The sequence below is a fragment of the Triticum urartu genome, chromosome 3, assembly GCF_003073215.2.
Source record: "Triticum urartu cultivar G1812 chromosome 3, Tu2.1, whole genome shotgun sequence".
Lineage (NCBI taxonomy): Eukaryota > Viridiplantae > Streptophyta > Magnoliopsida > Poales > Poaceae > Triticum > Triticum urartu.
Genome location: NC_053024.1, coordinates 272,922,168 through 272,948,449, shown reverse-complemented (window position 1 = coordinate 272,948,449; position 26,282 = coordinate 272,922,168). Strand labels below are relative to the sequence as shown.

The 26,282-nt window shown below is 49.5% G+C and overlaps 1 protein-coding gene across 2 annotated transcripts in view; it reads left to right on the top strand.

Annotated features, from left to right (window-relative positions):
- LOC125543801 (probable protein phosphatase 2C 5) overlaps nt 1-16,315 on the top strand; it is a 30,566-nt gene extending 14,251 nt beyond the window's left edge. For both annotated transcript variants that reach the window (XM_048707270.1, XM_048707271.1), the window contains exons 7-11: nt 15,191-15,307; nt 15,441-15,495; nt 15,595-15,627; nt 15,752-15,798; nt 15,928-16,315. In XM_048707270.1, the coding sequence (XP_048563227.1) occupies nt 15,191-15,307; nt 15,441-15,495; nt 15,595-15,627; nt 15,752-15,798; nt 15,928-16,054 (379 nt within the window). In that variant the 3' untranslated portion in view covers nt 16,055-16,315. The remainder of the gene's footprint in view (nt 1-15,190; nt 15,308-15,440; nt 15,496-15,594; nt 15,628-15,751; nt 15,799-15,927) is intronic.
- The last annotated feature ends 9,967 nt before the right edge of the window (nt 16,316-26,282 follow it).

The window sequence follows — 26,282 nt, the reverse complement described above, 5'->3', positions numbered from 1 at the left end:
AGTTCACAAGCCGCACCTTCATGCAATACATTTAGGACCTCGGTAGCAAGGTCTGTTTCGCTTCAGTGGCACACCAACGGAGCAACGGCTAGGCGGAGAGGGCGAGTGCTGAAGTACTGCGAGGCCTGAGGACAAAGACTTTTGACAGGGTACACAAGTGTGGAAGGCACTGGATTGATGAGTTGTTGGCAGTTCTTTGGTCGATCAGAACGATGCCAAATCGAGCCACCGGCCAGACACCCTTTGCCCTGGTATACGGGGCAGAAGCAGTTCTCCCCACGGAACTCACATATGGGTCACCTCGAGTGCTCGCTTATGTCGAGCTTGAGTAAGAGCAGTTGCGGCAAGATGACGCGACGCTCCTTGAGGAAGATCGTCTTCGGGCGGTGTGCGAGCTGCACGCTACCAGCAAGCCTTGTGCCGCTACCATAGCCGCAAGGTTCATGCCCGAAGTCTTGAGGAATGCAACCTTGTTCTTCGGCGCGTTTAGTCGGTCAAGAATTCTAACAAGTTGACGCCAAAATGGGAAGGCCCTTATCGGATAATACGAGTCACCAGGCCTGACGCAGTCCGCCTGGAGACCGAAGATGGTATCCTAGTGAGCAACTCCTGAAATATCGAACATCTTCAGAAGTTTTACCCATAAGGCGTGGTTGCCAGGCCTTCCGGCAAACCACCTCTTGTACGAGCCTTGCCGACAAGGCATGTAACTCTTTGTACAGAGCCAGGCGCAGACCCTGAGCATAAACAAATGAAGTGCTGGCGCCCTAAGTTTTAGCATGCATGCTAGTTTAAGTCTCCCTTTTTGGTAGGGTTGATAGTGCTTAGCGGCAACTAACCCCTAGCATAGAGGTCGGGTGTGTGTCTTTTCGTCTTCTCCAGTCCTTTCTTTGGTTCGCAGGCTGCACAGGTGTTTCTGCCAAGCCATTTAAGGGCAGGGAGACGGATCGACAGTCCTTTCTTTGGTTCGCAGGCTGCACAGGCGTTTCTGCCAAGCCATTTAAGGGCAGGGAGACGGATCGACATCCTCGACCATGGCGAGCCATTGCCACGGGGGCTGCAGATTCAAGTATTCAACCACGGCAAGCCAAGGTTGCCGGGGGCTGCGATTCAGATAAGTCTTTTATCCCCTGTTATGCATTTCCGTATGGAACTGGGACGTATGAAGCCTCGTTTATTCCTAGGCTACCATGCTCCTAGGCACAAGTTCACAACCCCTCATATGCGGCCTCAAAGCCTGTGGCGGGTCGAGCTCCATCTCCCAAGTGAACGGAGTAGGGAGACGAAGACGACGGTGCACTGGCCTGTGCAGCCTGATGACAAACTCGCGGGGCTGGTCTCCGACGTGGCCCTCCATTAGGGGAGGGGCTGCTGGCGGAGGCGAGGCCGGTGCGCCACCCCGTCCTCCTCTTTCCCGAGCGCCACGGCGGCCTCGGCCTCGCCCCCTCCCCCTTCCTCTAACGGCCGGCTCCGTCGCCACGAGCTCTTGGGAAGGAGGGGCATGCTATCGAGCAGAGACATTTGTCGCCGTCATCGAAGTGCCGGCGCGCCCTCTCGCCATAGCAAAAGGAAGGAAGGAGCCAAGGTGGAAGGAGTTGAATGATGAAGGATTGAGGTGTGCCATCCCCCTCCCGTTCTTATAAAGGGGCGTGGCCGGGGCTCGGCCGCCCCACTTAACCAACCGGGCCACTTGGGGCGCAGGGAATCGAGACCGACCCGCTGCTCCAGTCAACGACGACCCGGTTTCCCGCCTCGCCATTTAAGGCCCGTGCCCCCCCCCTTCAACCCATGGGGACACATGACGAGCAAGCCAAAATCGAGAAGACAAGTGAAGCGACTGTTTTCCACCCCGTGATCGTGGGGCACGGACGCCTTGAAGGCCACGACTCGAGTCCATTTAGTAAATGAGCCGCGCCCCTGCGTTTTCCTGTTTTTATGAAGAAGGCGTGAGCCGCCTCTTTACCACGATGTGACGCAGGCGTGCAGCAACCGCCCCACGCACGACCCCCACGTCACGCATTCAACGCGGGTCGTGAGGAAGCACAGCGGGCGAGGGAGTTACTGCGGTAAAACTCCGCCGCACGCGAGCCCGCGCACCATTCTGGGCCTGGCCCAATAACGCTCCGCGCTTGTATGTGGCCCAGGCCCGGGGGCTCCTGTCGGTGTACAAAAGTAGGGGTCCCTTTTGTATCCCTTTACTTGTGCGCGGGCAGTCGCAGCCACGCGCCTACGACCACGCTTGGCGAAGAAAAGGAAGCAAAGGCCCAAGACTACCAGAGCAGCGTCAAGCCGAAGGCACGAGAAGCAGAGGGGCGAGGTGAAACTCCCCCGGCAAGGCCCTTGCCGGGGTGGCCTTCACGGCCCTGACAAGAGTCTTGTCGGGGCGACTTGCCCCACATCAACAAGGCCGCCACCCTCAAGTCTAAGAGTCCCGACGCCATCAACAACATCGGAACCAAGGCTCGGGAGGCGCCTCCATGGTGACATGCAAACCTTTGTGAAGACAAAGGGCCTACGAGGTCTAGATAGGAAGCAAGAAACAAGACAACAGCAAGGCTCCTTGCCGAGGATGCCCACGAGGCCCCGGCAAGGCTCCTGCCAAAGATACCCACGAAACCCGGTCTTGCCGGGGACGCCCATGACGCCGCGGCAAGATCCTTGCCGTGTTGGATAAGTCTGTGTACTAGGGTCGTTGTGGGGCTGCAGCACATGGTCCTTGTGGGGCTGCAGCACATGGTCCTTGTGGCAGTTAGGATAGAGTTCCTGACCATCAAGGACTGGCAGTTACGATAGCATCTTAGACTGGCATCTTAGACTAGCATCTTAGACTGGCATCTTAGTAGCATCTCAGCATATGCTTGGCTGGCTAGCAGCCTATAAGTATGTAACCCCAACCCCTCAGGTTGGTATGGCATTGTGTGAGAAATAAACCAACGAAAATTGTCCCAAACTCTCCTAGTGTCATCCACAACTATCAATGCTCAGGCAACGAAAATTGTCCCAAACAAGTGGTATCAGAGCCTCGTTATCTTGTACCTTGAGCATTTTTTGTGAGCAGCCCAAGTCGGTAGCAGCAGCTGCTCCGTCTGCCTCTGGTTACTTTCCTCCCTCCGGACCGTCGAGCAGTAGTTCGTCTTCAACAGCCTCCTCTTCACGCAACAGCCCCCCTGCAGCGAGCCATGTCTGCAGGTCGCTCTCAGCACACGGCCACCTCGAGCATGCGGCGCCGGCAGGAGGCCGAGCGCGCCGTGGCAGAGGAGCGTGAGCGAGCAGCTGTAGCAGCAAGGGTGTCGAGGCTGGCTGTAGCGGAGCTGGCAGCAGCCAAAGCGGAGGTAGAAGCAGCCAGGGCGGAGTTAGAAGCAGCAGCAGCAGCAGGCGCAGCACGTGAGGCTACGGCGGATGCCAAAGCACTCCGCGGCGGCTCTGGCAGCTCCAACAGCTCCGCGCCTGCGGACGACGGCGCTGAGCAGACCGCGCCAAAGTGGCGCAAGAGCGGACGGCGCAGTGGGAAGCCGAGCACGCCCGCGCTCCAGGTGCAGGTGCGCACCGCGACGGCGGCTGCAACGACCAGGACCGCGGCCTCTACGAGGTCCGGACTGTGGTCAGGGATGTTGGTCCCAGTGCTGGGTGGCCTACCCTCACTAAAACCAACTACGTCGAGTGGGCCGGGATCATGAAGGTCAGGCTCCAGGTGCGGCGCATGTGGGAGGCAGTCCAGGACAGCAACGGCGACCACCAAGAGGACCGACGGGCGCTGGACGCCCTCATCGCCGCAGTCCCGCCCGAGATGCAGTTCTCGCTTTCCAGCAAGCGGACTGCCAAGGAAGCTTGGGACGCCATCGCCGCGGCACGCATCGGCAGCGACTGTGCTCGCAAGTCCACTTTGCAGGCACTTCGTAAGGAGTGGGAGAGCCTGGCTTTCAAGCCAGGTGAGGATGTTGATGACTTTGCTCTCCGTCTCAACACTGCTGCAGAAGTAGGTGAAGTTTGGTGATGCCACCTACACTGAGGAGAGAGCTGTCGAGAAGCTCTTTCGGTGCATCCCTGAGAAGTACAAGCAGATGGCTCGGTCGATCGAGTCCTTGCTGGACCTCTCCACGATGACAATCGAGGAGGCGATAGGTCGCCTCAAGGTCGTCGACACCGACGAGCCACAACCTTCCTCGGGGCCCATCACCACCGGCGGGAAGCTGCTCCTAACTCGGGAGCCGTGGGATGCCAGCCCCGGTGACAGGAAGAAGGGGGAGCCTTCTTCCACGACGGGCGGCCGCAAGCGTGGCAAGCAGCGTAAGACGCGAAGAGGCCCCCCGGGCAGGGCACAAGGACGTGCCGAAGGGGACGCCCGCGGAGGCGCCAAGGACGGCGCCGCTGGCAAGCCCAAGCCAGCACAAGACAACAGCTGCCACAACTGTGGCCGGTTTGGCCATTGGGCCAATGAGTGTCGGCAACCACGACAAGGCCAGGCTCACGTCGCACAGGCGAAGGAGGAGGAGACGGCTCTGTTCATGGCAAATGCAAGCATTGAGCTATCGTCAGCGACACCAGTCGCAAAAGCTCTCATCCACCTCGACGAGCCAAAGGCGCACGCTCTTCTCGGCGATGCCTCCGGGAAGGACAAGACTACGGGGTGGTGCCTCGACATCGGCGCCACCCACCACATGACCGGTCAAAGGGAATTCTTTGCCGAGCTCGATTCCGATGCGCGAGGCTCCGTCAAGTTTGGGGATGCCTCCGCTGTGGAAATTAAGGGCGTCGGCTCCGTCATCTTCACCACCAAGACGGGAGAGCACCGGCTGCTCACCGGTGTCTACTACATCCCCGCGCTAAGGAACTCCATCATCAGCTTGGGACAGCTGGATGAGAACGGCTCACGCGTGCTGATTAAGCATGGGGTCCTACGCATCTGGGATCGCCAGGGTCGCCTTCTAGCCAAGGTACCCAGAGGTGGAAATCGACTCTACGTCCTTGATGTGCAGGTGGCACAACCGGTCTGTCTCGCTGTCCGTCGGGACGACGAGGCGTGGCAATGGCATGAGCGCTTTGGGCATCTTCACTTCGAGGCCCTGAAGCGTCTAAGTGCCAAGGAGATGGTACGAGGCCTGCCATGCCTCGACCATGTGGAGCAGTTCTGCGACATCTGCGTACTGACGAAGCAGAGACGACTCCCCTTTCCCCAACAGGCGAGTTTTCGGGCCAAGGAGAAGCTGGAGCTCGTGCACGGAGACTTGTGCGGCCCGGTGACGCCAGCCACACCAGGAGGTCGACGCTACTTCCTGCTGCTCGTCGACGATCTCTCTCGCTACATGTGGGCGATGATTCTCGGCAGCAAGGGAGAAGCGGCGGACGCCATCAGGCGCGCGCAGGCTGGTGTGGAGGCGGAGAGCGGCCGCAAATTGCGCGTGTTGCGCACTGACAACGGCGGTGAATTCACGGCGGCTGAATTTGCGTCGTACTGCGCCGATGAGGGCATCCAGTGCCACTACGCACCGTACAGCCCGCAGCAAAACGGAGTCGTCGAGCGGCGCAACCAGACGGTTGTGGGGATGGCTCGGGCTCTCCTCAAGCAGCGAGGGATGCCGACTGTTTTCTGGGGAGAGGCGGTGCTGACAGCCGTCTACATCCTCAACCGCTCGCCTACTAAGGCACTCGACGGCAGGACACCGTATGAGGCCTGGCATGGGCGGAAGCCGGCGGTCTCCCATTTGCGGGTCTTTGGCTGTCTTGTGTTCGCTAAGGAGCTTGGCCACATCGGTAAGCTCGACGACAGGAGCACTCCGGGAGTCTTCATTGGCTACGCGGAGGGCTCAAAGGCCTACCGCATCCTCGACCCAAAGACACAGCGTGTGCGCACGGCACGAGACGTCGTGTTCAATGAAGGGCGAGGGTGGCAATGGGACAAGGCGGTGGACGACGGCGCAACACCGACGTATGATGACTTCATTGTCGAGTACGCTCACTTCAAGGAAGCCGAGGGAGCAAGTAGCTCCTCATCGCCGGGCACGTCTACCCCGGCCCCCAAAACTACATCGACTCCGGTGCCCGCTACGCCGACGGCACCACAACTGGCGACTCCGCATACTCCAGCCCCGGCGGTCACCACTCCGGGTTCGTCTTCATCAGCACCAGCTCACGCTGAGCACAACCCGATGAAGTTCGCTTTCCCGCTCACTCACGACGAGGAGCGGGTCGACGCGTGGTATGGAGGCGAACAGCTGCGGTATCGCATGATGGATGACCTACTCGGCGACCAACCGGTGCCGGGACTGATGCCACGTGACCTGGAGGCGCAGCTACAACTTGCGTGTGAGGACGGCGAACCACGGTCCTTTGCAGAGGCCGAGAGAGATGCGGCATGGCGCGCTGCGATGCAGTTGGAGATGGATGCGGTCGAGCAAAACCGCACCTGGGAGCTCACTGACCTCCCTCGTGGTCACCACGCAATCACCCTTAAGTGGGTGTTCAAGCTGAAGAGGGATGGAGCCGGCGCCATCATCAAGCACAAGGCTCGCCTGGTGGCCCGAGGCTTCTTGCAGCAGGAAGGAGTCGACTTCGACGACGCCTTCGCTCCAGTGACACGGATGGAGTCCGTGCGACTTCTCCTTGCGCTAGCTGCCCAGGAGGGCTGGCGTGTCCATCACATGGATGTCAAGTCGGCATTCCTCAACGGTGACTTGAAGGAGGAAGTCTACGTGCATCAGCCACCGGGTTTTGCGATTCCCGGCCAGGAGGGCAAGGTACTCCGCCTGTGCAAGGCCCTCTATGGCCTACGGCAGGCACCTAGGGCGTGGAACGCCAAGCTGGACTCCACGCTGAAGAAGATGGGCTTCGAGCAAAGCCCGCATGAGGCCGCTGTCTACCGACGGGGCAGTGGAGGAAATGCCCTGTTGGTGGGCGTCTATGTTGACGACTTGGTGATCACCGGCACCAAAGATGCAGAGGTGGCGGCATTCAAGGAAGACATGAAGGCCACCTTCCAGATGAGTGATCTGGGGCTCCTCTCCTTCTATCTAGGGATTGAGGTGCACCAGGATCACTCCGGGATCGCGCTTCGACAGTCCGCCCACGCCAAGCGCATCGTTGAGCTAGCTGGGCTCACCGGCTGCCATCCAGCTCTCGCTCCGATGGAGGAGAGGCTGAAACTGAGCCGCGACAGCACGACGGAGGAAGTGGATGCTACGCAGTACCGACGCCTTGTGGGGAGCCTTCGCTACCTCACCCACACACGGCCGGACCTAGCATTCTCCGTTGGCTATGTTAGTCGGTTCATGGAGCGACCGACGTCGGAACACCAGCAGGCAGTGAAGAGGATCATCCGCTACATAGCAGGGACCCTCGACCACGGCCTCCACTACCCTAGGTGTCCGGGGGCAGCACACTTCGTCGGGTACAGCGACAGCGACCACGCCGGCGACATCGACACCAGCAAGAGCACGAGCGGGATCCTCCTCTTCCTCGGCAAGTGTCTCGTGAGCTGGCAATCAGTCAAGCAGCAGGTGGTGGCCCTGTCTAGCTGTGAGGCTGAGTACATAGCGGCCTCCACCGCCTGCACTCAGGCGCTTTGGCTTGCTCGACTGCTTGGTGATCTTCTTGTTCAAGACACCAGAACGGTGCAGCTCCTGGTGGACAGCAAGTCCGCCCTGGCCCTGGCAAAGAACCCCGTGTTCCACGAACGGAGCAAGCACATCCGGCTGAGGTACCACTTCATCCGCAGCTGTGTGGAAGAAGGGAGCATCGAGGCGAGCTACATCAACACCAAGGATCAGCTCGCAGACCTGCTCACCAAGCCTCTTGGGAGGGTCAAGTTCCTCGAGCTTTGCTCCAGGATCGGGATGATTCGACACTCCCACAAGACGACGTACAAGACTTAGGGGGAGAATGTTGGATAAGTCTGTGTACTAGGGTCGTTGTGGGGCTGCAGCACATGGTCCTTGTGGGGCTGCAGCACATGGTCCTTGTGGCAGTTAGGATAGAGTTCCTGACCATCAAGGACTGGCAGTTAGGATAGCATCTTAGACTGGCATCTTAGTAGCATCTCAGCATATGCTTGGCTGGCTAGCAGCCTATAAGTATGTAACCCCAACCCCTCAGGTTGGTATGGCATTGTGTGAGAAATAAACCAACGAAAATTGTCCCAAACTCTCCTAGTGTCATCCACAACTATCAATACTCAGGTTCAAAGGTCTAACATGCCGGGGCCCCGGTAAGACTCTCGCCAAAGACATCTGCGGAGCCACAGCCAGGCCCCCACCTGCCAAGGCTCGACCGCCGTTCTCACACAACTGTCAGCTCACCAACTAGGCAGACACCTGTGTGTGTGGCTTTCAGGCCAACTCAGCAAGCACTTGTGTGGTGACATGCAGATCTTCGTGAAGATTCTGTCACCGCACCAACTCAGCAGCCAGCCAGCGTGGCACTACACGCCTCATCGGCTCGAATGCGCGTCGAAGCCAGGTGAGGCGGCGACAGCTGGGAGGAGCTTCCTTGCCGTCCCCGATAAAGTAAGAAGGGCACGTCGGCAACGCATTAAATGCGTTTGTCCTACGGTGCCATGAGATAGACTCGACTACTGTACAACTTTCCACCTCCTGTGTGCCACTGTAGCAGCCCCTTTTGACTATAAAAGGAGGTCCGCGGCGTACTGAGGAGGGATTCGGACTTTTTGGACCCTACATGCTTTGCAGCTAGTCCAAGAACATCAGATAAACATAAACCAGCAGGAGTAGGGTATTACGCATCACTTGCGGCCCGAACCTGGATAATCCCCGCGTGTTGATCCCTCAAACCCGCTCTTTTCAAGCCCCGCGCCCGCCAATCGTAGCAAAAGGGATTCTTCGTGATCCCGTAGGTGTCGTTTCCCCCGACAGCCCCTGCACCTTGCGGGGAAAAGGCACCATCGGAATACATAATTCATTCATGGGGCGATTCCTTGCCGGGGATAACTGTCTCTGGCGCTTCCTTATCAGGGGTTGGCGTCCATTCTGCAATAAACTCTGCCAATGCCCTACTCTGAATTGTTGACGTGCACTCAAACTTCAAACCAAAACTGGATAACTCCAAAGCCCACTCCACTATTCTGTCAGTAGCCTCTGGGTTTCGGAGTATCCTTTGCAACGGGAAGCGAGTGACAACCGTGATCTCATGGGCTTGAAGGTAGTGGCGCAGTTTCCTTGAGGCCATGATGAGACCAAAGATCAACTTTTGCACGCCAGAGTAACTCGATCTAGCCCCCTGTAACAAGGAGCTGACGAAGTACACTGGACGCTGCACCACTTTCTTCTTTGCCGTGTCCTTGGGGTTGCTCTCGCTGCCGTGCTCATTTCTGTCTTGTTCCTTCTCTGACTTTGTCAGTCCTTGCTCATTCTCTGCTTCATCCACTTCCCGTTGTGCTACTAAGGCTGTGCTAACCACTTGGTTGGTTGCCGCTAAGTACAACAGCAACGACTCTTGCGGTTTGGGAGCAACCAAGGTAGGCACTGAGGACAAGTAGGTCTTCAACTCTTGCAAAGCCGCATCTGCTTTCATAGTCCACTTCATGGGCCTTGCCTTCTTCAAGATTTTGAAGAACATCAGGGCACGCTCGGTAGACTTGAAAATGAATCTGCTTAGCGCGGCAACGCATCCTGTCAGGCGCCTCACATCCTTGACTGTCCTTGGCACTTGGATCAGCTCGATAGCTTTAATCTTGTCGGGGTTGGTTTCGATCCCCCGGTGGGGCATAAAGAACCCAAGCAGCTTGCCGGAGGGAACGCCAAACACACACTTCTCTGGGTTGAGCTTCAAGTTGATCTTGCGCAAATTAGCAAATGTCTCTTCCAAATCCTGAATAAGTGTGGTTCTATCCTTGGTTTTGACCACAATATCATCCATATACGTCTCAATGTTTCTGTGCAGTTGTGGCTCAAAAACAATTTGGAGTGCTCTTGCAAGAATGGACCCGACACTGTTTAATCCGAATGGCATGCGGACAAAACAGTATGTACCACATGGAGTGATGAACGACGTCTTCTCTTCGTCTTCCTTGGACATGAAGATCTGGTGATACCTAGAATATGCATCCAAAAAGGAGAGCAAATCGCAACCTGAAGTTGAATCCACAATCTGATCAATGCGCGGCAAGGAAAATGGGTCCTTCGGGCAAGCTTTGTTGAGACTTGTGAAATCTATGCAAAGCCTCCACTTCCCTTAGCCTTTCGGACTACCACTGGATTTGTCAACCACGTGGGGTGTAGCACAATTCCGACTAAACCAGCTGCTTCAAGTTTTTTGATTTCTTCTGCAATAAACTGCTGCCTTTTCAAGGCATGCCTCTGGACTTTCTGCTTGACAGGTCGGGCATGACAACATGGTGATGCTCGATTATCTCCCTGGGAACACCGGGGATATCAGATGGTTGCCAGACAAACACATCAATATTCACCCACAGGAAGGCAACAAGCGCGCTTTCCTATTTGACATCGAGGGTGGCGCTGATAGTGAAAGTACCATCAACGCCAGCCAGCCCTGCCGGGATCTTCACTTGGGGAGTAGTGACCTTGGATCTCTTGCTGTTGGAACACTCCGGCACGTCGTCAACGGGTGCCGTGCTCTCGGTGGGGGCACGCTTTCCGGACTCTTTGCTGGAGTCCCTACAACCCTTCTTTTCTCTCTCCTCTTTGGTGGGAACTGCCGTTGCCGCTGCCTCTGCCGCTACTGCGTCCTGGTACATCTTGTCTACGCAAATGATTGCATCTTTCTCATCTGATGGGATGGTAAGGACTTCCATTGGCCCAGGCATCTTCAAGGTGTTGTAGGCATAGTGGGATGCCGTCATGAATTTGGTCAGGGCTGGGCGTCCAAGAATCCTATTGTACGGTAGGGGAGGTCAACCACATCAAACACAATTTTTTCAGTCCGATAGTTCAGCTCTTCCCCAAACGTCGCCGGCAACGTGATCTTTTCGTTAGGATGACTCCTGCCGGGATTAACTCCTTGAAACGTGCCGGTAACTTCTAGTTATTCTTCTGCTATCTGAAGTCTTTTGATGACTGCTGGGGAGATCAGATTCAACCCGGCCCCGCCGTCCACCAACATTTTTGTGACCTTGAGGTTGCGGATTGTCGGAGAGACCAACAAAGACAAACATCCTGCTGCTGTGGTGTGGCTAGGATGGTCCTCTTCCTCAAAGATGACAGGCGTGCGTGACCATTTGAGCGGCTTCCGGACCCCCGACGCTAGTTCCACGACATTGACTTCCTGTGCCCACCGCTTGAGCTGGCGGTGGAAGGTGTGCAAAGATGCACCCTCGTCAACGCACAGGGCGTCAGTGGCCTTTTGAAATTCCTGTTCACTGGTTTCCTCTTCACCCCCTCCATCACTCTCATCATCACAAACTTCCTTCTCTCGACCTCTGGCGGATTTTCTTTGGTTTCAAACGGGTTTGCCGAGGCGATTTACTTCACCGCCTCGGCCTTTACCGCCAGCAACATTTTGTCCCTTTTCCTTGGCACGCTTCTCATACTCTGCTCTCTGTCTATTGACTAGCTGCTCAACTTGATAACACTCTTGAAGGTCGTGGCCTTTGGTCCGATGAATCTTGCAATACGACCCATCACCTTTCCCAGCTTTCTCGGCAGCCGCGGCCTCCCGGCAGTCAGCGCACACGATAGCTTTCTTGATGGGGGCCTCAGCTTTGGCCTTCTTCCCGGTATTAGGTGTACCCGATCCTTTAACAGTCATCACTACCTTATCCTTCCGCTTCTTACTGCGCTTCTTGCTCTTCCTCTTACTGGTTGATTCATCATCATCCTCTGAATCAATATTGGTGCAATCTTCCTCTCCGGGCAACTTCCTTCCCTCCTCCATCCGAGCACACTTATCCATCAATGTGTATAGCTCCTTCACAGTCTTGGGCAACCACACGTTCATCTTGGAACGAATCCGGCGGTTGCGCACATTGGATTGGAAGGCAACTATCACGGTTGCCGGATGGATATTTGGGATGTTCCTATGAACTTTGCTGAATCTTTGTAAATACTTACGGAGGGTTTCTCCTTTCTTCTGTTGGAGAAGCTGCAGGTCGCTGGGTCGGCCTGGCTCTTGATGGCTGCCGGTGAAGGCGCCAATGAACTCATGACACATGTCGGCCCACGATGAAATGGAGTTATCCGGTAGGTGCATCATCCAAGACCTCACATTGGACTTGAGAGCCAAAGGGAAGTAATTGGCGAACACCTTCTCATCTCTTCCCCCGGCAGCCTGAACAGGGATGGTGTAGATGCTCAGGAACTCTGCCGGGTTCAGCCTCCCATCGTACTTAGGTATCTCGGGCTTGAACATGCGAACGGACGGCGAACAGACTCGCCGCAACTCACGAGTGATGGCAGGGCACCTGTGATGGCCTGCCTTATTAGGGATGATAGACTACTCATATTAATAAGGAATTCCTTCTTTTCTGGTAGCCCATTCGGACAGAACTCCAAAGTTAAGCGTGCTCAGCTTGGAGTAGTGTCAGGATAGGTGACCGACCGGGAAGTTGCTCCCGGGTGCGCACGAGTGAGGACAAAGTGCGCAGAAAAGACTAGTATTGATCTGTGGGGCCAGTCTAGATCCCGCCAGGAGTAACGACCACCGGCGGGTGTGTCCGGGGCGTTACAAGTTGGTATCAGAGCCGGCCCTCGCGGTTACACGGATGTTTGCGGACAGGTGCGCGGTCATGTTGTTCATGACGTTTGTGACCCGTCGTGGCACACGGCATGATACATGTACCGGACTGGATGCATAGACGTATGTGCCAAGAGGGAACGTTCCTGTGGCCCGACGAGGACGTCGGTTCCTCTGAGTGGGGGTGTATGTGATGGCCTAGCTTATTAGGGATGATAGACTACTCATATCAATAAGGAATTCCTTTTTTTCTGGGAGCCCATTCGGACAGAACTCCAAAGTTAAGCGTGCTCAGCTTGGAGTAGTGTCAGGATGGGTGACCGACCGGGAAGTTGCTCCCGGGTGCGCACGAGTGAGGACAAAGTGCGCAGAAAAGACTAGTATTGATCTGTGGGGCCAGTCTAGATCCCGCCAGGAGTAACGACCACCGGCAGGTGTGTCCGGGGCGTTACAGCACCCAACCTCGAAAGGTAGGCACCCGCCAACCCCGAGCGCGGGTTCGTCGACGTCGGGGCCGTCGCACCCATCAGTCCGGCGGGGGTCGTCGCGGCGTTGTTCAACAACGACGCGCGTGTCTCCCCTCCGCCTGTCCTTTGGGGCTCGTCGTTGGCCTGGACGTGCTCGAGGGTCAGAAGAGGCCATCGAGACGTCGTCGGGGTCTTGATTCTGCTGTGCTCGCGCTGGCTGCCATTGCGGGGATTGCACCGTGGGGGTGGCCCCTTCCGTACGGCCAGCAGCTCGAGCCGTCGTCATCGCTTGGGGAGGCCGTGGCGGGCCAGCTCGCTGCGAGCCCCAACCTTCGGCGAAATCGAGCAGACTTTGGATGGTGGCACGCCATTCGTCCATCTGCTCGGCCGCTGGCGGAAACCTCAGCAGCAACTGAGCCCGCGCCATGGCCTCTGCGGCTGTGCTTGGCATGGGTGATGATGAAGTAGATCGCATCGTCACTCGGCTCTTGACGGTTGCAATGGCGGCAGCACCGCGTCTCCGCTGCTGTGGAGCGGTCACCTGGATGGCGTGGGGGGTGCGGCGAAGGCGCTCGAGGGCCAGCGGCTCTGTTGGGCGCAACAACTTGGTCGACCCGTCCCGGGGGAGGTGCGTGCGGCGGTCACTGTCGTGGTGGGTGCGGCCGGAGGGCGGCGATTCGCCCCGGATCGAGCGCCGTCGCTACAACTGTGCCTGTCGGCGAGAGAAGGGGGCGCGGGCGGAGTAACCCCCTCACCCGTATCTTGCGGAGCGTAGCCATCGGGGCGTTGCTGGTGCTGTTCTCCTCCGATGCCTTCTGCTCCTGCGTCGGCCGCGGGAGAAGTGGTGACGATGCCTCCTGCTCCGACCACGTCCCCAGCAGCGTCCATGCCCTCGCGCGCCTCCGCGGCCCCCGTGGCACCAGAAGCTACGGGCAGCGTAGCCTTCGAGGTGGATGGATGAGCTGAATCATCGGATTTCTTCTTGGGCGCCATTGTCGATGGCGCCGCCGGAGGTGAAGATGGTGATGAAGATGACGGGCTGCACACATCTTCAGGTTCGCGCAAGTGGCCCCCCTACCTGGCGCGTCAAAGATGTGGCGGAAAACCACGGCCTCCTATGGGGCCAGAGCCCCTTGCTGGTTCGGCAGGGGGGACATCGCGTTGCACAAAGAGCAGACGAGCGTGGGGCAGCGCGGCAGGGATCACACGAGCAATTTACCTAGGTTCAGGCTGCCGTGAGGCGTAAAACCCTACTCTTGCTTTGGTGGATTGATGGTGGAAGAGTGGTGGTGGTGGTGGAGCATAGTACACTTGCCTGGCAAGGGCGGCAGTGGCTACGCGCGTATGGGGGTGTGAGTTATCCAACCTTCTAACCTCCTCTACGGTTGCTATGGGTCTTCTTTTATAGATTAAGGGGCTACCACAATGTCAAGGTAGTCATTATGCACTGATAAGATAGCAAACAGTGCTATCATACCTAACTCTGCAGACTGACAAGGCGCATTAAATGCATATTCAATCGAATCGTCACGTTATTGGAAGCCCGGCAAGCCTTGTCGGGCTATCTCGCCAGCTCCATGCCTGCTTGATTGACACGTCGCAGGACGGGTGTCATCTGTAGGCATCATGTGTAGAACGAGGCTGCCATGTGACGGATGGCTGCCACTTAGTCATTTTACGGCTTGACACCGCACTGATTGACGATGTGGGTCATGGCGGAGTAGTTGGTGAGGTGGTTCTGCTTTCGCAAGTCCCGGTAGGCCCTGCCGGGATGCCTTGGACGTCTTCTTTTGGAGGTGGTTCCGTCCTTGTCGAACTCGCCTGCCCGGCAAAGGAGGCATTTTCTTGATGGTATCTTGATTCTCTGGCTTGATCTTGGTCCTCTTGATCTGCATGTTGGTCCTTCTAAGTTTTTGGTTCCTTGTACTCTGGCTTGGGTTGAAGCCTTGATCTTGTTCCCGTGCCTGTGTACTGTTTAGGCAACAAATTCAGGGTTTGTTTTACCGACATATGGTTTACAGCACTTTTGGTAGATGGTGTACTGTACGTTAACTTTTTATGATTATGCAACCTCTTATGTGCAGAATAAAATTTAAAGGGGATCTAATAATCTCTTCACCTGACGTATCTCTGGTGGAGCTTGGACCAGATGCGGAATTTGTTTTGGTAGCAACCGATGGCCTTTGGGATTACATTAAAAGGTAAATCCACGTCATTTTTTGTTCTCCATGTTTTTAGTTGTACAGCCTTGAGTTTGTCATTTTTTTCGACCTCGTAAAGAGCTTTAGTTATCTGTTTAACATAATGACCAATATAGCTGACTGTATTCTACAGCACTGAAGCTGTAGCTTTTGTCAGAGATCAACTATGTCAACATGGAGATGTCCAGGTATGCAGTCTCTCTCTGCTTAAATAAATGATACTCACCATATGCCTTTTACAGTACAGTACATTTTTGTATGCTTGCTTATTTCTCATCTGTTTGTAGCGGGCCTGTGAGGCGCTTGGGGAGAAAGCTCTGGTATTGTTGTTTGCCACCTTCATATCTTCCATTCATTGTTTCCTTTCCACCTTTATATTCAGCGTTTATTAAACCTCCTGAGAATAAACCATGTTCTGATTTTCCTTTAAAAAAATGATTACAGGATCGGCGGTCACAAGACAATATTAGCATAGTCATAGCTGACTTGGGGTACTGGTTCTTAAACCTTTTGACATGAAATTTGTTTATACCATTTTGTTATTCGTGGTCTTTCATGCCTAGCCTAATTGACCATCTCTTGGCTTATATTCCTATAATTTGTTTTTTTTTTCCTGGCAGGAGGACAAACTGGCAGGAGTTGCCCGTTCCAAGGCCAAACGTGTTGTTGGAGCTAAGTCAAGCAGTTGCGACTGTAGGGGCTGTATCAGTAGGAATTTGGATTTCATCGCTTCTCACTTTGCAATAGGCCTAGTTAAGGTCGGGGGTGTACATTTTCACATCTTCGGCTCCAGCTGCAAATATGTATGTACATCCTTATAGGTAATTAGTTTCCTGATTAAACTGTTTAGAGGTATCTGGACTGATGAAAAGAAGAAGAGAAACTTGTGCTCCAGCTGCTATCTGGCAGCGTACTACAATAGGGATCTGTGAGACGCCCGTCTAAACTTTCCTTTTCTCTTTCCCGTTTTATTGGGGATATAAAACCTTAAAATTTGGCACGCGTAAATAACATTTGATACCATCACTCCTTTCTAAAATGCGACACTTCTAAATTTTTGCCGCATGATAATTTATTTTGTGATAGCATGAACATGGTTGTATGCACTGTCTCTGTAAGTGGCCGATGCTGCACCAAACGGAATATCAACCTCTGTTCAAGCAACATGTATACAATTGGAATAGGTGGCCATGGAGTTCTTTTACTGAACATGGGTGGCAGCACAATCTCTGGATCAGTCCATCTTCTTTGATATAGGCATAGTGTCTTCTTTGATATAGGCATAGTGTCGAATATAACTTTACTAATTACGTTGTTTTATTTTCTTTTTATGTTTGACTTGTTGTGATGAGGACATCAATATCATTGTTACACCCACAACCCCTGTTGCTATACATACTGAACCAATTACTAGAGCTCCCGTACGCCAATTGAATTATCAGGTATTTTCGTTTCTTGGTAATGATTCTAATGTTCATGAGAATATGATGCTGCCTAAATTGGATACATTTGTCTTGCTTACAAATGAAGGGCCTAGTTTGGACAAGAAAGATGAACCTTGGAACAAGTTCAAGCGTGGAGATGATGGCATGCGCAAGGGGATCCAAGGATCCAAAACGGAGTTACAAATGATGATTTCAGGACTTTGAAGCTACCATAAGTAGTGCATGATGCCTTGGACGAAATATACAAGATGCCACTTCATAAATTTCATCTAGAGGCTATTTTAGGTGCTGCGTCACCTTAGTATTGGGTCAGGCCCATGTATTTTCGAAATACTTAAGTATAGGTTGTTTTTAGAATTCGTATGTGTGGGAAACAAGAGTTAGAGTTTTGTTTAGATTAAAAGTTCGTCATAGCTGCAACTTCGCGTACTTCGTTTGTGTCCAACGACCAGACCAAGACGTCACAGAACCCCACCTTGATCAATAAAGCTTTCATCTTATATTCACAATATCCAGATTGCAATCTCAGTTTCTTGCTTGTTCTTCGTTTGCTCGCAGGAAACAGGCCCTCGTGGTCAGGTTGATCGTGCTCCGGCGTGGTCAATAACCCCTCGGAGTTGGTTTAGCGATTGCTAAGGCGCGACGTCCTCGCACGTTCGTAGTCGGATCGTCAAAGTCGACTTCCTCTATAACGATAGCCACCATCTCATTGAAAGACGGGACACCTTTGCCTCTATCATGTTGCCTACGGCTATGTGCATCCTAGCTATGCAGAGGCTAGGTGTCGCTTAATTCGATTTGTATCCTCTTAATGCTACTTGTTGAGTTAATAATAGTGCCCTTTATAAAAAATGAGCATGTTTGAAATCCGCACTAGATCTAGTACATTCATGGTTGTAGTAGCTGAGCATGAAGTGAATCTCAATGGGGAAAGAACAAGCGAAGAAAACGTACCTGAGGCTTAGAGGTTTGTAGGAGAAAGCAAAGGTGTCATGTCCCAGGATATGATTGGGTTGAGAACACAACAATACACCCGAAATATAAAAAGAGAACGTGGATGAGTAATAGAAGAATCAAAGTTTGGGATAGGAACAACAAAACACGAGATGGCAAATTAAAGAACTAGAGGAAGGAGAAGGCATCGGCCTAATGCATTTTTTATCGACGGCCTCCCTCTTGTATGTTTCGTCCATCTAAAATGTGACATCACATATTGTTGCATTTTAGGGGGCGAGAATGTCATGGGAGTGCATTTTAGAATTGAAAAACGCATATTGTGGCTTCTAATGTATATCAGTTGTCCAACTCTGAATTTGCCAAAAGAAAGTTGTCCAATTTTGAAGGTTGAAACATAAGTTTTCTTCTTATAGTGTCCAGTAGGTGAACATCTCCCTGACAGTTAAAAGTGTTTCTTCAACAACATGAGCAATGGAGTCTGTCTCAAGCACATGCCTACACTAAAATTGTTTGACCTTGTCAGAACAACTGTTGTAACCAACCTCCAAGTATGCATGTTGAACCAGATATACTGGTTGCATTGTTAGATTTGTTCTCAACACTGAAATTGGCAGAACTAGTCCATATGTGTGAATCCCAATCAAGTTCGTATTACCAAGTCCCACATGAAAAGTTAGCCAATGGTTCGCTCATTTGTGCAAAAAATATTTCAAGTGGGTGGCAACCAACTTGAACTGCCACGCAAAAAATATCTTATAGACTATTGGCCATTGGGCGTTGCTAGTGACTTTAGTCCTACCTCGGTTACAGGTGGATGTTTGGACCATCTTATAAGGGAGAGTTCCACACTCCCTTTAGGCTAGTCTTTTAGGATGTATTGGGCTATCTACTAGTAGTAGTGGTGTGTCTAATGCACATAAAAAATGTCTGAACAATGACCGGATGTTGGGAGCTGGGCATGAGACCGAACAATTGGTATCAGAGCTAGAGTCGCGGGCCCACTTGATGGGCTTCCCAGGGCAAATGGAGTGCTAGAGCCGCGTGGCCACCTTTTGGAGTCACAGAAGTATTGCGTTTGTTCAGATCAATACAGATTATTCTGTTTTTGATCCATTCTATTTTTGTTGCATAGTTTGCTTGCTTTAATGATGCTATGGATTATATCGGGGGGTATAAGTCATGGAAAAGTTAGAATACAGTAGGTATTATGCAATAATACAATATGAATGAGTTTATAACAGTACCTAAAGTTTATGATTTCCTTGTTATACTAACGGATCCCATGAGGTTTCTGTTGAGTTTTGTGTGCTGAAGTTTTCAAGTTTTGGGTGAGATTACGATGGATGAAGGAATAAGGAGCGGCAAGACCCTAAGATTGGGGATGCCAAAGGAACCCCAAGGTAATATTCAAGGAGAACCAAGCATCCATCGGTATATTACTTGATCTATATTTTTATTCATCACATGATATGAGTTTTGCTTGGAGCGTCTTGTATTATAGTGGTATTTGCTTTGTTTTATTTTAGTTTTCCACAATCATTGTTTGCTGCACACACCTTTTGAGAAGGACACACATTTATTCGCGATTTGTTACAACACTCTATGTGCTTCACTTATATCTTTTGAGCTAGGGAGTTGCTCTAGTGCTTCACTTATATCTTTTAGAGCACAAAATGGTTATATTTTAAAGAAATAGTTGCACTCTCATAAATAATAATGGCAATATGCATGTGTTATGAAACTGGTCCTAATATGATAGGTATTCAAGAGGGATATAATAAAAACTTTCATGTAGACCACTGAATATGATAAGTTTCATTTCTTGCAATAGTTTTGCGATATTGAGATGGTAATATGTGGGAGGTACCAGTGAATAATTGTGGTTTAGCTAGAATATTGGTGTTAAGGTTTGTGATTCCCGAAGGATGCACGTATAGTCTCTAGTTATGCTAAGAACTTGGAGCACGATTTATTATTGGGTGTCTTCCTTTGCGTGAGGGTTGGGGGTGCGCGATGGTTAACTCCTACCAACCTCCCCCTAGGGGCATGCATAGTTGTACTTTGCTTCGAGGGCTAATAAACTTTCGCAATAAGTATGTGAGTTCTTTATGACTAGTATGAGTCCATGGATTATACACACTCTCACCTTTACACAATTTGCTAGCCTCTTCGATAACGTGCATTGCCCTTTCTCACCTCGAGAGTCGGTGCAAACTTCGTCGGTGCATCCAAACCCCGTGATATGATACACTCTATCACGCATAAGCCTCCTTATATCTTCCTCAAAACAGCCAGCGTACCTACCTATCATGGCATTTCCATAGAAATTCCAAGATATATTGTCATGCAACTTCCATCGTTCTGTTATTACGACATGCACCTTCATTGTCATATTGCTTTGCATGGTCATATAGCTAACATAGTATTTGTGGCTCAGCCACCATTCATCATTATCATACATGTTACGCTAGTATCATTGCACATCATGGTACACTACTAGAGGCATTCATATAGATTCATATGTTTCAGTTTTATCAAGTTGTAAGTAAATAGAAGTGTGATGATCAACATTATTAGAGCATTGTCCCAGTGAGGAAATAAAAGAAAAAGAAAAAAGACAAGCCAAAAAGAGCCCAACAAAAAATGAGAGAAAAAGAGAGAAGGGACAATGTTACTATCCTTTCCATACTCGTGCTTCAAAGTAGCACCATGTTTTTCATATAGAAAGTCTCCTATGTTGTCACTTTCATATACTAGGGGAAATTTTCATTATAAAACTTGGCTTGTATATCAGATGATGGGCTTCCTCAAATGCCCGAGGTCTTCATGAGCAAGCAAGTTGGATGCACACCCACTTAGTTTTCAGTTTAAGCTTTCATACACTTATATCTCTTAGTGCATACGTTGCATGGCAATCCCTACTCCTCGCATTGCCATCAATTGATGGGCATCTCCATAGCCTGTTGATTAGCCGCATCAATGTGAGAATATCTTTCTTTTTTGTCTTCCCCTTATTAATCTCTATCAACACATTCTATTCCACCCATAGTGATATATCCATGGCTCACGCTCATGTATTGCGTGGGGGTTGAAAAAGCCGAAGCACATTAAAAAGTATGAACCAATTGCTTGGCTTGTCATCAGGGTTGTACATGATTTGTATTTTATGTTAAGAAGATGGAGCATGACAAGGCTATATGATTTTGTAGGGATAGCATTCTTTAGCATTTTTATTTTGAAAGGCATGATTGTTTGTTGGTATGCCTAAGTATTGATGTCTTTATATCAAACTATAGATTATTGCTTTGAATCATTCAGATCTTAATATTTATACCCTAAAATAAAGATTACATTATGAACATGTTAGGTAGCATCCCACATCAAAAATTCTGTTTTTTTATCATTTACCTACTCGAGGAGGAGCAGGAATTAAGCTTGGGGATGCTTGATATGTCTCTAACATATCTATAATTTTTTATTGTTCCATGCTATTATAGTATCAATCTTGGATGTTTTATATAACTTTTGTGCTATTTTATATCATTTTCTGGGACTAACCTATTAACCCAGTGCCTAGTGCTAGTTGCTGTTTTTTTTGCCTATTTTTGGTTTTCCAGGAAATTAGTACCAAACAGAGTCCAAACTTTGCGAGACTTTTTGATGATTTCTTTCTGGACAAGAGAGACCCTAGAAGCTTTGGGAGGAGACTAGAAGGCAAACGAGGAGGCGACAAGGGAAGAGGGCACACCCTATTCCCTTATGGGCCCCTCGTGGCTCCGTCTGACCTAATTACACCTCTATAAATTCTCTAAAATCGGGAAACCAACAGAGAGCCACCCAAAACACTTTTTCCACCGCCGCAAGTTTACGTTCTTCTGGAATCCCATATGGAGGCCTTTTCCGGTACTCTATCGAATGGGGGATCGATCATGGAGGGCTTCTACATCATCCGGGCTGCCCACAAATGATGCGTTAGTAGTTCACCACAGACCTATGGTTCCATAGCTAGTAGCTAGATGGCTTCTCTCTCTTTGATCTTCAATACAGTGTTCTCCTCAATGTTCTTGGAGTTCTATTCAATGTAATCTTCTTTTGAGGTGTGTTTGTTGGAATCCGATGAATTGTTGGTTCATGATCTGAATATTTATGAATATCAATGGAGTATTTTCTGAAATTTATTATGCATGATTATTATAGCTTTGTATTGCTCTCTGATCTATCTGTTTGGTTTGACCAACTAGATTGATTTATCTTCACTAGGAGAGGTGCTTTGTAATGGGTTCAATCTTGCCCTGCTCTATATTCCAGTGACAGAAAGAGACAAGTCACTTATTTGTATTGTTGCCATTAAGGGTAAAATGACTGGATTTATACATATTGACTGGGTTTACTTTTTCTACATCATGTCATCTTGCTTAAGGCGTTACTCTGTTTTATACTTAATACCCTAGATGCATGCTGGATATCGGTCGATGGGTGGAGTATTAGTAGTAGATGCAAGCAGGAGTCGGTCTACTTGTCTCGGACGTGATGCCTATATACATGATCATTGCCTTGAATATCGTCATAACCATGCGCTTTTTTATCAATTGCCCAACAGTAATTTGTCTACCCACTGTATGCTATGTGTTCGAGAGAGAAGCGCCCTCTAGTGAAAACTATGGCCCTGGATCTACTTTTATCATATATAGAAACACAAAATTACCTTGTTGCAATTTTTATTTTATTTTATCTTTGCAAATTATCTATCTACCACTACAAGATCTATCCTTGCAAGCAACCGCCAAGGGGATTGCCAACCCTGTTGTTTGCCTTGGGTGCAAATATTTGCTTTTGTGTGTGCAAGTGTTGTTCACGAGGCTTTGTGTGATTCTCCTACTAGATTGATAACCTTGGTTCTTAACTGAAGGAAATACTTATCTCTACTGCATTGCATCTCCTCTCCTCTTCAGGGAAATCCCAATGCAGCTCACAAGTAGCAAACCACACTTGGATAGATAACTTGCTTGCAACAATTTATTAATAGCACGAAAATACGATAGCAATAACAGTAACATGATTGCAAAGTAGTAGCAGAGTGCAACTATAGTAGTAGAAAGTATAGGCATGGAAGTAGATAGTGGGTTTTGTTCAGATGAGATTCAATATGTAACGGTCACAACACAGAGTGACAAAAAACTAGCTCCATTTCATCAATCTAATGTAGGCATGCATTTCATATATAGTTGTACGTGTTTGCGGTAAGAACTTGCACAACATCTTTTGTCCTGCCCTACCATGGTAGCAAGATCCTAATGGAAATTGAGGGTAATTAAGATGCTCCTTTTAATAGAGAACCGGAACAAAGCATTAACACACGGTAAATACATGTGATCCTCAAGGTAAAGTCATCCCCGTCGATATCCCAATTGTTGTCACTTTGGGGTCTAGGGTTCAGAATGATAATAGGTGCATACAACTTGTAGATAGGATCAAGAACACAAATATATTCATGAAAAAATAGAGTGTTCAGATATGAAATCATGGCGCTCGAGCCCTGGTGACAAGCATTAAGCATAGAAAAGTCATAGAAACATCAATCTCAAAACATAGTGGATACTAGGGATCAAGCCCTAACAAATTAGCTCGGTTACATGAGGAATCTCATCAATCTCCATCTACCTCCAGTATTCCTACGATGAAATAAGGAGGCATTTTAATAGCATTGGTCAAAATAACATGAAGGAAAAGTGGTCTATGTAATTCACCAAATTGATTAAATGCCTCTTCATCTCTAGATTTTTTGCGTCTTAATAGGAAAAGGCATAGGTTTTTGTACCCATGGTTCCCTCTCTCTACCATGTTTCCTAGCAACATAATCTCTTTTATCATATCTCTTATTTCTAGGAGGTGGGTGATGGTAGCTGGAACTACGTCAGTATTTCCCTGGAGAGGGAGGGATGATGTAGCACATCGACGGTAGGTATTTCCCTCAGTTATGAAACCAAGGTATCGAACCAGTAAGAGAACCAAGCAACACAATGTAAGCAGCACCTGCACACAAATAACAACAACTCACAACCCGACGTGTTAAAGGGGTTATCAATCCCTTCCGGGGTACGACGCCTCAAGATAGGAAAACGGACATGAGGTAAATTGTAGTAGATTGATAGATCGAACGCCAAATAAAATAAATAAAGATAAAACAAAGCAAGGTATTTTTGTATTTTTTGGTTTAATAGATCTGAATAAAAATGCAAAGGAAAAGTAGATCGCAAGGAAAATATATGAGAAAGAAGACCTGGGGGCCGTAGGTTTCACTAGTGGCTTCTCTCGAGAAAAATAGCAAACGGTGGGTAAACAAATGACTGTTGGACAATTAATAGAACTTAAATAAATATGACAATATCCACGCAATGATCATTACATAGGCATCACATCCAAGATTAGTAGACTGACTCCTGCCTGCATCTACTACTATTACTCCACACATCGACCGCTATCCAGCATGCATCTAGTGTATTAAGTTCATGGAAAAACAGAGTAATGCAATAAGAACGATGACATGATGTAGACAAGATCTGTTTATCTATATGGCGGTAGATATAGATCTCGTCTTTTTATCCTTAGTAGCAATGATACATACGTGTTGGTTCCCTTTCTGTCACTGGGATCAAGCACCATAAGATCGAACCCACTACCGGGCACCTCTTCCCATTGCAAGATAAATAGATCAAGTTGGCCAAACAAAACCCAAATATCGGAGAAGAAATACGAGGCTATAAGAGATCATGCATACTAGAGATCAAAGAAACTCAAACAACTTTCATGGATATAAAAAGATATGACTGATCATAAACTCGAAGTTCATCAGAGCCCAACAAACACACCGCAAAAAGAGTTACATCGTATGGATCTCCAAGAGACCATTGTATTGAGAATTATGCGAGAGAGAGAAAGCCATCTAGCTACTAACTACGGACCCGAAGGTCTACAAAGAACTACTCACGCATCATCAGAGAGGCACCAATGGAGGTGGTGAAGCCCATCCGAGATGGTGTCTAGATTGGATCTGGTGGTTCTGCACTGCTGCAGCTGGATGAATATTTCGTCGACGCTTTTAGGGTTTCTGGAATATTGTGGTATTTATAGAGCAAAGAGGCGGTCCGGGAGGCACCCGAGGTGGGCAGAACCCACCAGGGCGTGCCTGGGCCTCCTGGCGCGCCCTGGTGGTTCGTGCCCCCTCAGGGCACCCTCAAGGTGCAACCAGGGCCCATTGCCTTTCTTCTGGCCCATAAAAAATCATCATAAAGTTTCGTGGCATTTGGACTCCGTTTGATATTGATTTTCTGCGATGTAAAAAACATGGAAAAAACAACAACTGGCACTTGGCACTATGTCAATAGGTTAGTACCAAAAAATGATATAAAATGACTATAAAATGAGTATAAAACATCCAAGATTGATAATAAAATAGCATGGAACAATCAAAAATTATAGATACATTGGAGACGTATCAGCATCCCCAAGTTTAACTCCTACTCGTCCTCGAGTAGGTAAGTGATAAAAACAGAATTTTTGATGTGGAGTGCTGTTCATCAAGTCATATCATATTCTTTTCTTTATGGCATGGACATTTGGACTTTTACGTGATTCAAAGCAATAGTCTAGTTTTGACATAATAATTTAGATACTCAAGCATATCAACAAGTAACCATGTCTTTCAAAATATCAATGCTAAAATAAGTTACCCGTAGCCCATCATGCTCAAACATTGATCCATTCATGAAACATGCTCGAATATTAACTACACTCAATACTTGAGCACGATCATATTGCCTCCTAGTTGGTGCTTTTATGAGAGAATATGGAGACTCAAATTTAAAAAAAAATTGCATAAAGTAAAAGAAAGGCCCTCCGCAGAGGGAAGTAGGGATTTGTAGAGGTGCCAGATCTCAAAGCGAAAAAATAGAGATAAAAACATTTTGGGAGGTGTATCCATCCCACCAACGAAAACGACTTAGAGTTCCCAACACTTTCCATGCTAGATATGCCATAGGTGGTTCCCAAACAGAAAATAAAGTTTATTCCTTTTTCCACCATAACTTTCACTTTCGAAGGCTAACCATATCCACGGATGCCCTCCATACCAACACTTTCCAAGGAATTTATTATTTGACAACATAAAGTAAATTCAATTTTTTTCATTTCGGGGCTGGGCATCCCTAATACCTTTGCCTTACTCTCGTGCAATGACAAGTGAATAAACACTCATCTTGAGAATAACACATCTAGCATGGAAAATATTAGCCACCCTTCACCACTCCGCGAGCGAAACAAACACACAAAAGAGAAGTTTATTTTGAAAATTAGAGATGGCACATGCAAATTTGCTTAGAACGGCAAGAGAATACACTATATAGGTAGATATAGTGGACTCATATGGCAAAACTGGTTTAAAGGAATTTGGATGCACAAGTAGTGATCATACTTAGTGCAAAATGAAGGCTAGAAAAAGAGTGGGAAGCGCCAACCAAGAAACGAATAATGTCATAAGCAAGCATTAAGCATAATTAACACCGAATTGCACCACA